Source organism: Malus sylvestris, chromosome 16, assembly GCF_916048215.2.
Source record: "Malus sylvestris chromosome 16, drMalSylv7.2, whole genome shotgun sequence".
NCBI lineage: Eukaryota > Viridiplantae > Streptophyta > Magnoliopsida > Rosales > Rosaceae > Malus > Malus sylvestris.
The window spans coordinates 22678986-22691616 of record NC_062275.1 but is presented as its reverse complement, the minus strand read 5'-3'; the positions used below and the strand labels follow the sequence as shown (position 1 = coordinate 22691616).

The 12631-nt window shown below is 37.2% G+C and overlaps 2 protein-coding genes across 3 annotated transcripts; both read right to left on the bottom strand.

Annotated features, from left to right (window-relative positions):
* Positions 1-3998: 3998 nt before the first annotated feature.
* LOC126606967 (probable indole-3-pyruvate monooxygenase YUCCA3) lies at positions 3999-6447 on the bottom strand. Of its 2 annotated transcripts, XM_050274385.1 has the most exons (4): positions 6084-6447; positions 5509-6035; positions 4977-5348; positions 3999-4452 (listed from the first exon to the last, which is right to left on the bottom strand). In XM_050274385.1, the coding sequence occupies exons 1-4, from the start codon at positions 6187-6189 to the stop codon at positions 4225-4227; spliced, it is 1233 nt and encodes a 410-aa protein (XP_050130342.1). In that variant the 5' UTR covers positions 6190-6447; the 3' UTR covers positions 3999-4224. The 2 variants fall into 2 exon arrangements, with proteins under 2 accessions (XP_050130342.1, XP_050130341.1); XM_050274384.1 differs by having other exon boundaries at positions 5509-6447.
* Positions 6448-10121: 3674 nt separating this feature from the next.
* On the bottom strand, positions 10122-11585 carry LOC126609210 (uncharacterized). Its single transcript, XM_050277191.1, has 2 exons — positions 11003-11585; positions 10122-10552 (listed from the first exon to the last, which is right to left on the bottom strand). Exons 1-2 carry the CDS (start codon positions 11583-11585, stop codon positions 10122-10124), a joined length of 1014 nt encoding a protein of 337 aa, XP_050133148.1.
* Positions 11586-12631: the final 1046 nt, after the last annotated feature.

Below are 12631 nucleotides of genomic sequence, written 5' to 3'. Positions count from 1 at the left end.
TGCAAAGTGTTTTTCCTTTGCACTTCATGGACGTGGCACTGTTTTGACAAATGTTGACCACCTTGGGTAAATGTCGTCAGCTAGGTAGTATGGCCCGTCGTACATACGTCCATTGACCTCATATGTGACTTTTGGTGCCTTTTCTTGCAGGACATCGTTGAATACTGGGGATTGGGCAAGGACGTTGAGGTCATTTTGATATCCTGGAACCCCGAAAAAGGCGTGCCAAATCCATGTATCAAAAGATGCCACCGCCTCTAAAATGATACTTTTTGCTCATTTTCTGTCTCCATAAACGCCTTGCCATGCACTTGGACAGTTTTGCCATGTCCAATGCATACAATCAATGCTCCCAATCATCCCAGGAAAACCTCGCATCTTGGCCTTCTTCAGAAGCCTTTCCAAGTCCATGTGAGTAGGTTTCCGGAGGTACCTGCGGTGTAGATAGATTCGATTGCTCCGCGAAACCTCATCAAGGACTCAAGAATGGTTGATTTTCCCATCCTCGCTATCTCATCCACTTGGTCTGCAGATGCTCCATATGCAAGCATCCGCAGCGCAGTAGTAATTTTTTGCTCGGGAAGGAGACCCATTGCACCACAAGTATCCTTCTTTTGCATAAAGTAAGAATCATGGTTGCAAACAACAATCCTGATTTTGTTGAACAAATGTCGTTCCATTCTAAAACGACGTCTGAAGTACGTATCAGGAAATGCATTATTATGGACAAAATAATCGTCCAACAGCTCCTCACCTCGTTGTTGCCTGCTTCTATCAAGTTTTCTGGAACGGGTGGGCCTGCATATCTACCACAGCTTGGATGACTCAACGGGAATGTGAGTCTCTGGCCATTCTTGCTTCGTCATCTCACCTTCTCTGGTCCTCATCCTCTTCCTTCTCATTTTGGGTTATATGAAGATTGAACATTCCTTCAGATTGGTTAAACAATTCTTCCTCTTCTTGATCGATTTCCCACATCATGCTTGAAGAAGAAGGCATTGTAAGTAGAAACTATGAATAATGATACAGATTTTGATTTGGTGAAGAAGGAAGCAGAAACTATGAATAATGATAGAGATATTGAGAAAATTGGTGTGAGATTTAAAAGGATGGATGATGGATTATATGGAGGATTTTGAAATGATTAGGTTGTAGATAGTGCCACGTGGCATGCTGTCATTTGTTAAAAATCTGATCGAAATCTATCCTAAAAGATTCTGAAAAGATAACAACACATGGCACGACGGCATTGGATAAAAATCTTATCGAAATCCATCACCAATAATTATCTTTTCAGATAATGACACGTGACGCAACGATAACGATTTAAAATCTAATCGAAATCTATCCTCAAATATTTTGAAAAGATAACGACACATGGCACGATGACATTGGATAAAAATCTTATCGAAATCTATGACCAATAATAGTCGTTTTGGGTAAATGACATGTGGTTCAACGAGAACGATTTAAAATATCTTATCCAAAATTACAAAAAAAAAATTATTTAGTATTGTTTTGTAAAAAAAAAATTAATAAATATTTTATTGCCTATTGCCAGGGCTATTAAAGTGCAAGGGTGGAGATGCAAAAGATAGTTACTGTTCATTATGACAGTTACTGTTCACAGGGTGGATTGAATAGTGGATTGCCTGGGGGAGGGCTCCAAGGGTAGAGTTGCTCTTAAGATAGTTTTTTTTTTTTTGTTTGATCATAGTGGTTGGGATTATTGGTTAACTGAGTAAATGACATTTTCCCCACTTATATAGGCTGTGTTCCTTGAACTATTCCTGACATGCAAATATGATTTAATTTAGAGTTGGTGATGTGACAATCGACAAGTAATCTGCTACATTATTTGATGAATAAATTTGGTGACTGATTTTATTCGATGATATAGATGCTCTTGGAACACATACGCGCATGCAGATTCAGTTATAAATATATATATGCTTTTGTTATCCGCAGGCATGCACATTAATTTTATGTTCAGTACTAGCTCATGGTAAGTCAGGCTGAACCTTCAGCTCATGCATGGTTGCCATGTCTCTCTATGGTTGCAGAGACCTAATAAAGTACGAGGTTGCAGTCGAAGATCAACAAGAAGGATGAAGCATCTATCAAACATGAAGGAATGGGCTGTTTTCAGGTTGAGCTAGGAAAGGATATGGGTGGTGGCCTCCCCATGTGGTTTCGTATTTTCAGTAGCAGGGTCAAGTAATGAGAACCTTAGAAAATCCCAGTGAGGATTGACAAAAGTGCAGTTGTAGAATTCATTTTGTAGGTTTGAAATGCTGCAAACTTGAGCAGACAAGCTCTGCTTCTTTGCTTGGAAAGAAAGAGGGAGCCACAAGTAGCATATGCAAATGAAGGAATAGGATTGAATTGGTTTTTCTTTGTTTAGAATATTTTTGTTTGTGGTGGTAAAGAAATTTAAGGTGTTCTAGCTTTATCTGCATGTCTGAATAAACAGCATGGAGACTCATATGGGTTGTCCCTTACTGCTACATTCCATTTCCTGAAGAGAGTAAATCTTTCATTCTATTTATCTTTTTTATCTTTTTTTCTTTTCTTGCCAGGGAATTAAAAAAGAAGCTTATCATGCTAGTCAAAGATTTTAGAAGAGAGGGAAAGTGATTAGTAGAAGGGTAGAAGACTGTTGGTTGCTAAATCCGCGCTTTTAGGAGCTAATCCGAATACTTTCTTATGATTAGTAAGTGCTATAAAAATACAATGACTAATATCTAACAGTTAAAAATCTCGAAGTATAGGATACTAGGACACCAAAGACTTTTGAAGTTATGCAGTAATTATAGTTGTAAAACTTTTGTTTGGTGTAAGAGTATTGTTTTGTGATATTCCAAACAGAATGTGTCAAGATTTATGCCAATGTTGACCAAAAGAAAGTTTTATGGCAAATGTTGAAAACCCCAAGGGCTGTATGTATGCTCACTGTGGGGCTCTATCCATGTGCAAGACAACATGGGAGGAGTCTCTCTCTCAAACCTATTTCTATCTGAATTCTGAAACCAGTTAAAGCAGAATCACTTTGATAAGATTTTGATGTTGAGCTGAGGTGGACCAGGGACCCACAGAAGTTATTGGGCCCTTGGTGGACCCATCTTGGGGTTAAAGAGAGCCCATTAGATATGACTAGTGGATCAACTTGTTTTGATGAACCAATCTTGTGTGTAAATTAAGAACGAATATGAGGATTAGGTTGAACAGTGCCTTTTTTTTCTTTTCTGTTTTAAGTTTGAGTTTTATAAGCTATAGTGTTTAGAATAGCAAAACAAACATTGTGGGTAATGCAACAAACAGAGTAAATGTGAGTTAGATCAGTTAGTCAAAACAATGTGTATGTTTTACGTTTGAGTTTTGTAGGCTTGAGTGCTTAGAATAGCAAAATTAACTTCATGTGGTAAGTAACAAATAGAAAAGATGTGGATTAGATCAGTTGGTCAAAGTAGTGTATCAACTTGTTCGCATTTAAATTCAAGTCTTATAGGTTAAAATGATTAGAATTAAAAAAAAAAAAAAAACCTTTGTTTAAAGTAATAAAGAGAGCACATATGAATTGGGTTAGTTGGCTTCTTTGTATATAGTTCGACTCTTATAGGCTAAAGTGATTAGAATAGCAAAAAAAAAAAAAAAAAAACAGTAGCAAAAAGATTTTGACACTTGCAATAGAGAGAGCATGTGTCTGTTTACTCTACCAAAGCAGTGTGTTGGGTTCTTTGCATTAAAGCTCGAGTCCTATAAGCTAGAGTGATAACAGTAGCAAAAAGATTTTGACACTTGCATTTTTCTCTAAATAAATTAAAGGAGAATCAATCAACAAATAAAAAAGAGTACTTAAGAATAAAATATGAATGTGGAGATCATTTCTCGTTAAAATATCAAAAAAAAAAAAGAATTGAGGGAGATGGAGATGGAGATTCTCTTCATTTGACTAGAAATGGATTATTATTAAATTTGAATACAATATTCCACAGGAAATAAAGAATAAGCCACATCTTCCTTTTATGCCCAATTATTTTCATATATTGGGGTTTTTTTTTTTTCTATAGGAGAGGGCTAACTTCTGTATTTTACATTATTTTCTACACTAACTGATAGCAGTTTTGGTTGATTAGTCACCAAATAAATTTTTGTTTTCCCAAAAAAAAAAACGGAAAAAAGAGGAAAATTCCAATTTCTCTGCCATTTTTGCTTCCTCCATATTTAGAAATGTGAAATGCATCTCCTATGGCGCGCTGCAACAGATTTTCTCTTCTGCTTGGTCTCTTCTTTCCAGCTCTTGGAAATGTCCTGTGACACACCAATGGCATCCAATGAGGCTCCAGATAGTCCTCTCCTTGTAAACCCTACTGCATATAGTCCTGCATTCCCTTTCCACCCATTTGGAAATGCATTCTTGGGAATTCCTTCTCGTGAAAAGAATTCATTTTCCTGCACAACATAAACATTCCAAACGAATATTTAGTTTTAAGCCATTTAGTAATTTCATTCATACATGCAGTTTGTAAATGCGGGTGTAATTCATAATCGGAATTCAATCTTTCAAGATTCTGATTACGGATAAGTCTAGTTCTTTTGGTGATGTGGTGATTAAACATCATTCACATCTATCTTGGAATTTGATTTAAGAGTTCAAAATTCAAACGTTAAAAACATGTTCATTTATTATCTACCATCAATATCAATCCAAAAATGAGTGACTGTTCAATTTTTGATCGTCCAATGACTAAAAGAGCATTTATTTAAGTAAAAGAATATCATAATTGTCACATGGTTTAAATTGAAGGATAAATATGTGAACCTGAATTTTTCCATTTTAAAAATATGTGGTAATAAAAGGGTGTATGGAAATAGGGATAACTTCCATAACTGTCAGATGGATTTGAATTGAAAATAGAAGCTTCCAAACACATAAATATAGAAATATTCCAAGAATAAAATAAAATAATTCTAACCTTGAGCCATGAAGGAACATTGCTCCGATACCCAGTTGCCAAAACAACAGAATCGATCTCAAGAATTTGTCCATCAACAAGTTTAACTCTGTCATGAGAGAACCTTGAGATTCCAGGAACCACCTTGATCTCACCAGATCTTATTTTTTTCAAGGCACCAATATCCAACACTGGAGTTTTCCCTGAAATGTTTTTGAGCTCCAAAGGACCTAAAGATGGCCTTTTCAGACCATATTTTTGAAGATTTCCAAAAAGTAGCCATGTCAGCATCAGCAATATCTTGTCAGCAAGCCAGAGTGGCAGCCATTTCATCAACAAAACTGCCAATTCAAAGGTTGACTTTCCAAAAATCTCCCTGGGCAAGACATGTACCTGTTACCAAAAATAGAGGAAAACGAAACTCATTAAGTTCAAGTTTGACTTGTATTAATAAATAAACGAAGAGTACTAAACTTTCATTAAAAACCTGTCATTGATGAAATTCGAACTCAAACTGTGGAAGGAAAAAAGTTTGTCAAATTTCATTACTCACCGAACCTCGAACCACCATTGAAGGACTTGCATTGTGATTGCAAAGATCAAGAGAGACTTCCATGCCTGAATTTCCGCATCCGACAACTAGTACTTGCTTGCCACGGTAAGCGAGGCCGGACTTGTAGTCACAGGCATGTACAACATTCCCTTTAAACTCTTCCAAGCCTTCGAATTCCGGCACTATTTTCTCCGAATTCTCTCCAGTTGCCACCACGAGCCACCGGCAGATGTACTCAACTTCGGCAAAGGCAGAAGGGTTTGAGTCGCTCGTTGAAATACTCGTCTTGACCCTCCAATGACCAAAGGTTTCATCATACTTGGCAGACTGGACAGTCTCATTGAAATTTGGGCTTATGTCAAAGTGTTGTGCATAGGACTCTAGGTAGTTGATGAACTGGTTTTTTGTGGGGTATTCTGGGAAGTCCTTAGGGAATGGGAAATTGGGTAGTTGGCAGAATTGCTTGGGGAGGTGAAGTTTGAGGCGATCATATGTGCGTTTTTGCCAAAGAGAAGCAATGCAATCGGCTCTTTCTAGGACAATGAAGGGGACGCCTTGTTCTTTAAGGCCAGCACCAACTGCTAGGCCTGAAGGACCTGCCCCTACAATTACAGGACCATTCACCCAAATGCACTTCCTAGCAAAAAAATCAATATCTTGGTCAAATGATTGGTGAACCATTTGGGGTATGTGGTGAGGGAGACAGGAGATTGTTGCACAAAATTAGAAAGAGGGAGAAAATTGGAGAGTTGGTGTTTTGGGAATGGAGAGAGAGAGAGAGAGAGAGAGAATGGAATGTTAGATGTTTTGGAAGTGATGTGTGAGAGGGGAGAGAGGGATGGAGAGGTTTAAATAGAGAGAGAGAGGGTTCTTGGCTTTGAGAGCTAAGCATGTGACTGAGATTTGAAAATGATGGTTTGAGCCTTTGAGAGGGTCATTCATCAAATAATAAGATTTCGGCCGTCTTGTTTTGTGTCATTGCATTAATTAATTCAATTAGCATTTAGAAACCTACCTAACTAAATATGTATCTATACAACCCAATCACGTTCTTATGTATTTTCTGAGTTCAACCTTGTCCGGACGTGAACAATTGCCCCATATAAGTTTATCTTTCTTCTTCTTTTTCTTTTTTCTTTTTTTTTTTGGATCAGATGTCCCATATAAGTTTATCAAAATTTGCATTCTAATAAGGAGTTCAATTACTCATCATATTGTCAATGAGTTTATAGTAGACCTTCAAGTGTCTTGAAACCTTTAGTGAAGTGTGTGCTTCTTCCGTATGTTTATTTTTGTTTTCTTCTATACAAGCCATATTAATTTGGAGGAGGAGGAGGGCAAATACAAAATCTCTAGTTTAAAAAATGAATGTTATTAACCAACCGAGTTACATGTTCCTTCTTTTCTCTTCCAACCTTAGATGGCGACAAGCCAAGCCACCCACTTGTGGTGACCAAGAAATTAACAATGCTATATTAGATACTCTCAAACCTATGTGAAGGAGCACATGGTTTGTAGCCTCCTTTTTCCAGGGTTGGGTTCCAATAAGATAAGGCGGCCCTATAAACTTAGGCTAGAACTGGTTTTGTGACTTCTTTGGTTTTAACTCCTCCTCCAAGCAGTCAAAATTGTTTTGTCCAATCAGTACTGAATAATGCAACTCAAGAACCACCATTAATTGATCTGCACATGTCCATATTTAACCCACTTTTTGTGCAGACTATATGTATGTATGTATGTATGTATGTATGTATACTTCTTCCTCTTTCTTCATTGACCAGGCTTTGATTGAGGGCATAACATAACAAGTATTTAGTTCCAAAAAAAAAAAAAAAACAAGTATTTGTTTGGGAATATAATCATGGCCACGCAATCTTGAAATTTGTCTTTGATGGAGATTTGATCAAATCATAAGCAAACCGACTTTGGTTTTCTGCAGGAAACATCTAGCTACAAACCCATAACAATCATTAGTTTCTATAAACTATATATATGTCAAATTTTTTTTTTTGGTAAATATAACGCATATGTACATATTGCCCATCAGAATTTAATAGTTTTATTAACACATGTTCAGGTCATTGCCATCGAAAGTTTCAGAAGGTTAAGCAGTAGGAACCATCCAGCAGAAATGTCTATGTTAAACAATGACAACAAACAAGCTAACCGAAGGAAAATGCCACAAAATCCCTTTCATATAGTTGCATACAAAATTTGTTGCTCTAATTCTAGAACATTTTCTTTCTTTGGACATGCTCCAAAATCTAGAATTTGACAATGCAAAACTACAATGTTGCCACATAATTAAACAACAAAAATAGATGGTTCACAAGCCATCCTTTTAACAAATGGGCGAACCAGAATGATTTGTTATATGTGGTATCAACATCATCTTGCTTGTGGACATTATGTTTTTATACATGGAAATGATAATCACACATGCCAGTCTTATCTTCTTACCCCTTTTTTGTCATTAAATTGTATAAATCAAACGAAAACAGAGGATATAATTAATTAAGAGTGTGTAGGGAGACAAAAAGATACAATTGGCACAAGGGAAACGAACTATTAACTTATATATCTTACCCCTTTTTTGTCATTAAATTGTATAAATCAAACGAAAACAGAGGATATAATTAATTAAGAGTGTGTAGGGAGACAAAAAGATACAATTGGCACAAGGGAAACGAACTATTAACTTATATATATATATATATATATATATATATGTTGAGTTTTGGTTTCACTATTTGTTGTATATTTCATTATGAAGATTACAAGAGAGTGAAGGCAACTCTTATAGAGAGCCAAAAGAAAGCTACAATAGATTGTAGGATAACTACACAAACACAATCCCTAAAATCTACCCTAACAAGTGGAAAAGCAAAAACCAAATTACAAGTAAAGAAGTTTTTTACAAGCAACTAAGAAGAGTTGATGTAAGGTGAATGACAAGCTATGGAAAGTGATTGGTGAATGACAAGCTATGGAGAAAGGTTGATGTAAGGTGAATGATAAGCTATGGAAAGTGATTGGTGAATGACAAGCTATGGAGAAAGGTTGATGTAAGGTGAATGACAAACTATGGAGAAAGGTTGATGTAAGGTGAATGACAAGCTATGGTGAGAATGACAACTCATACATACAACCCATTTATACTTTCAATACACCCCCTCAAGCTGGATCAAGGGGATTGATTGATCCAAACTTGCACAACAAATGCTGAAATTGAGTAAAGTCTAGTGCTTTTGTGAATAAATCAGCAAGTTGATCGTGGCTGCGTGTGAACGCGGTGTCTTTCACCTTGGATTGAACTTGAGCACAAATATAATGGTAGTCAACTTCAATATGTTTGGCCCTTTAATGGAATACTGGATTGGAGGCAATGTGCATGGCAGCTTGGTTATCACAATACAAGGACATAGGTGCCATGCTTGTGAATTCGAGCTCGGAAAGAAGACATTTCAACTATATGAGTTCACAGGCTGTTGCTGCCATAGCCCTATACTCAGCTTCGGCACTAGATCGAGCAATAACAGTTTGTTTCTTGCTCTTCCAAGTAACAAGGTTCCCTCCAACAAATGTGCAAAAACCTGTTGTGGATTTTCGATCAAGGGCATTTCCAACCCAGTTAGCATCTGTGTAGGCCAAGATGTGATTTGATCCATTGTTTTTCATAATTATCCCCTTCCTACTGAGCCCTTGAGATATCGAAGTATTCCCTTGACGATTTCCCAGTGAACTAGAGTATGAGAGTGCATGAACTGACTGGCTAGGCTAACTGAATATAAGATATCAGGCCTAGTAATGGTGAGATAAATAAGTTTCCCAACCACTCGCTGATAAACCCTAGGGTTCAAGAGAGGTTCACCTTTTTCAGGCCACTGAAGTTTGCTACCTAGGGGTGTCCGAGCTGGTCTACATTCCATCATGTTAGCTTCATCTAGAAGATCGAGAACATACTTTCTTTGATTCAAGAACAATCCCTTTGAAGAGGTAGCCACCTCAATTCCAAGAAAGTATTTCAAGGGCCCCAAGTCTTTAATGGAAAATTTTTGGTGAAGTGACTACTTAAGTGTCTTGATTTCACTTATATTGTCACCTGTAATAATTAGGTCGTCAACATATATAAGCACAACCAATTTGCCAGTAATATTACTTCAAACAAACAAAGAAGAGTCAACATGACTCATTTTGAACCCTGCAGCTTCAAAGACTGAACTAAGCTTTGAATACCAAGCTCGAGGGGACTGTTTGAGACCATATATGGCTTTGTGAAGTCTGCAGACCTTGTTGGGTTCATTTTCTCTTGGATGTCCAGGAGGCAACTTCATGTACACTTCTTCTTCAAGATCCCCATGAAGAATCACATCCATTTGGAATAAGGGCCATGCATTATTGACTACCACAGACAACAATACCCTCACTGTGTTCATTTAGGCAACAGGAGCAAAGGTCTCCTTATAGTCAATGCCATAGGTTTGAGTAAAGCCTTGAGCTACTAACTGTGCCTTGTGTCTTTCAATGCTGCCATTGGAGTTGAATTTAGTCTTATATATCCACTTACTTCCTATGACCTTCTTGCCATTTGGAAGATTCACCACACTCCATGTCTAGTTGTCATTCAGAGTTTGAAGCTCTTTAGTCATAGCATCTTTCCACTCAGGCATGCATTTGGCTTCATGAAAATTCCTTGGTTCGAAAGTGTGGGACAATTTGTTAAGGAAAGAAGTATGAGAATATGAGAATCTGTGATAAGAAATGGTTGTAGAGATAGGAAGCCTTGCAGTGTAAGTAACATACTCTTGTAACCTCACTAGTGGATGTCTATCTCGTGTAGGATTTCTTCTTGGTGCACTTATAGCTTGCTGATTTGGTTGAGCTTCTGATGGTCCAGAGGAGCTTGGCACTGCATCAATTACACTCTCAGTGAGTTGAGAATTATCAATGTTGATATGAGCAGGAGTGACTTCATGAATTTCTGCTGGAATAGGTAGTGGAAATAGGTCCATAAGATCTTCCATATTTGCATTAGGCTCCAACCCTTTGTGGAAATAAGGTGAATATTCATCAAATCGCACATCTCTAAAGACTGTCAGCTCCCCTTGTTAGGGTTGTACACTTTGTAACCCTTTTGAGAACTGGCATATCCCATCAGTTGAGGAACAAGCTGAATGAAATGTTTTTGGAGTGACTCCACCCTTCCCATCTTTGATCATCCTGCCTTCCCTATCAAACTTAGGCTTTAACTCCGGATGAAGAATCCAACATTTTTCTCTCAAATGTCCCTTCATGTTGCAATAAGAACATTTCTAGTCTGCTTTCTTGCCAAGCACCCTATCACCAGTTGCTTTGTGATTTGTCGTGAAAACCCTAGCTTCAGAGTTGGATTTGGGCTCAACGTTCATCACTCTTCGTCGAGTTTCCTCTCTCTAAACTGCATGACACACACTAGTAAAAGAGGGCAGCTCTTGAGTCATTAACAAGTGACTACGCAGGTCTTCATACTCCGTTCCCAAGCTTGCTAAGAGTTGAAACACCTTGTCTTCATCAGCCCTCTTGAGTAGCACAACGGAATCAGTCGTGTGTGGACGATACATATTGAGTTCATTCCACATGGATTTCATACTTCCAAGGTGTTGAACAAATGAGTGATCACCTTGCTTTAAACTAGCCACACTCTTCTTCAATTGAAAGATGCGAACTGAGTTGTTTTGGCTGCCATACATATCTTTGATAGACTCCCATAGGAGAAGGGAAGACTCTGAGTAGCTGAAAAGCTCATACAATTTTGGCTCCATGGAGTTAAGTAACCAAGACATGACCAGTTGATCAGTAGCATGCCATGCATCGTAAGTTGGTGAAGTGGATTCTGGGGGCTTTAAGCTTCCATTGATAAACCCTAGCTTCGATCTTCCTCCTAGAGCAAGTGACACAGCTTTTGACCAAGGAAGGTAGTTGAACTCGTTCAGTAGCACCGAGCAAAGTCGTTGATTTGGATTGTTCTCAACCCTTTGGGTTAAGTTTGGGGAAGAGGATGAGGCACTGTCGGCACTATACACATTTTCTTCTGCCATCTCTATCGATGATAAGCAAATGAAGAAGTAAAAAAAAATGAACAGAGTCAGGACCCTATGGTTCCTGCTCTGATACCATGTTGAGTTTTGGTTTCAATATTTGTTGTATATTTCATTATGAAGATTACAAGAGAGTGAAGACAACTCTTATAGAGAGCCAAAAGAAAGCTACAATAGATTGTAGAATAACTACACAAACACAATCCCTAAAATCTGCCCTAACAAGTGGAAAAGCAAAAACTAAATTACAAGTAAAGAAGTTTTTTACAAGCAACTAAAAAAGGTTGATGTAAGGTGAATGACAAGCTATGGAAAGTGATTGGTGAATGACAAGCTATGGAGAAAGGTTGATGTAAGGTGAATGATAAGCTATGGAAAGTGATTGGTGAATGACAAGCTATGGAGAAAGGTTGATGTAAGGTGAATGATAAGTTATGGTGAGGATGACAACTCATACATACAACCCATTTATACTTTCAATAATATATATATATATATATATATATATATATATATATATATATATATCTAACCTATATGTATCTATTAAGAGATAATTGGAGCTTTATTTCCTGAACTATAAAAATTAAAGAGTATTGGTTCTTGAACTTGTTATAATGTGGAGCAATGGTTCTTTTGACTAACTGTGTTAAAATTTTCATCCATTTTTTTCCTTTCTAAATCCTTTATTTTGGTTTGTTTGTTAAAAAAATAGTTTATTTTGGATGAAATTTCTACCGGAGTTAGTCAAAAAGATCATTACCCACATTATAATAAGTTCTTCTTAAAAAAAATAGAAGAACTGGTGGCAAGCCACGGTTATCCATCCATTTCGAAGGCCGGGAAGACTCACCCACATTATAATAAGTTCAATGAGCAAAGTTCCATTTAGGCCAAATTTTAAGAACCATTTTCCCAATTTTCTCATATAGTAATGGTTAGTTGGTAGAAGGTGTTCCGTAATCTCCGGGTACCTCTCTCTCTAAACTGGTTGCTATATATGCACATGCTTTATTGGTTTGTATGGAAGTGATGTTTAAGTATAA

What these genes read in the sequence shown, in the direction of transcription:
- LOC126606967 (XM_050274384.1), bottom strand. Translation starts at nt 6,189, where the DNA reads ATGGTTCACCAATCATTTGACCAAGATATTGATTTTTTTGCTAGGAAG. An exon ending in CAATGGTGGTTCGAGGTTCG is followed by an intron (nt 5,349 to 5,508) that starts GTGAGTAATGAA and finishes TTTTGGTAACAG; the next exon opens with GTACATGTCTTGCCCAGGGA. An exon ending in ATGTTCCTTCATGGCTCAAG is followed by an intron (nt 4,453 to 4,976) that starts GTTAGAATTATT and finishes TATGTTGTGCAG; the next exon opens with GAAAATGAATTCTTTTCACG.
- LOC126609210 (XM_050277191.1), bottom strand. Translation starts at nt 11,585, where the DNA reads ATGGCAGAAGAAAATGTGTATAGTGCCGACAGTGCCTCATCCTCTTCC. An exon ending in AACGGAGTATGAAGACCTGC is followed by an intron (nt 10,553 to 11,002) that starts GTAGTCACTTGT and finishes ATTTCCACAAAG; the next exon opens with GGTTGGAGCCTAATGCAAAT.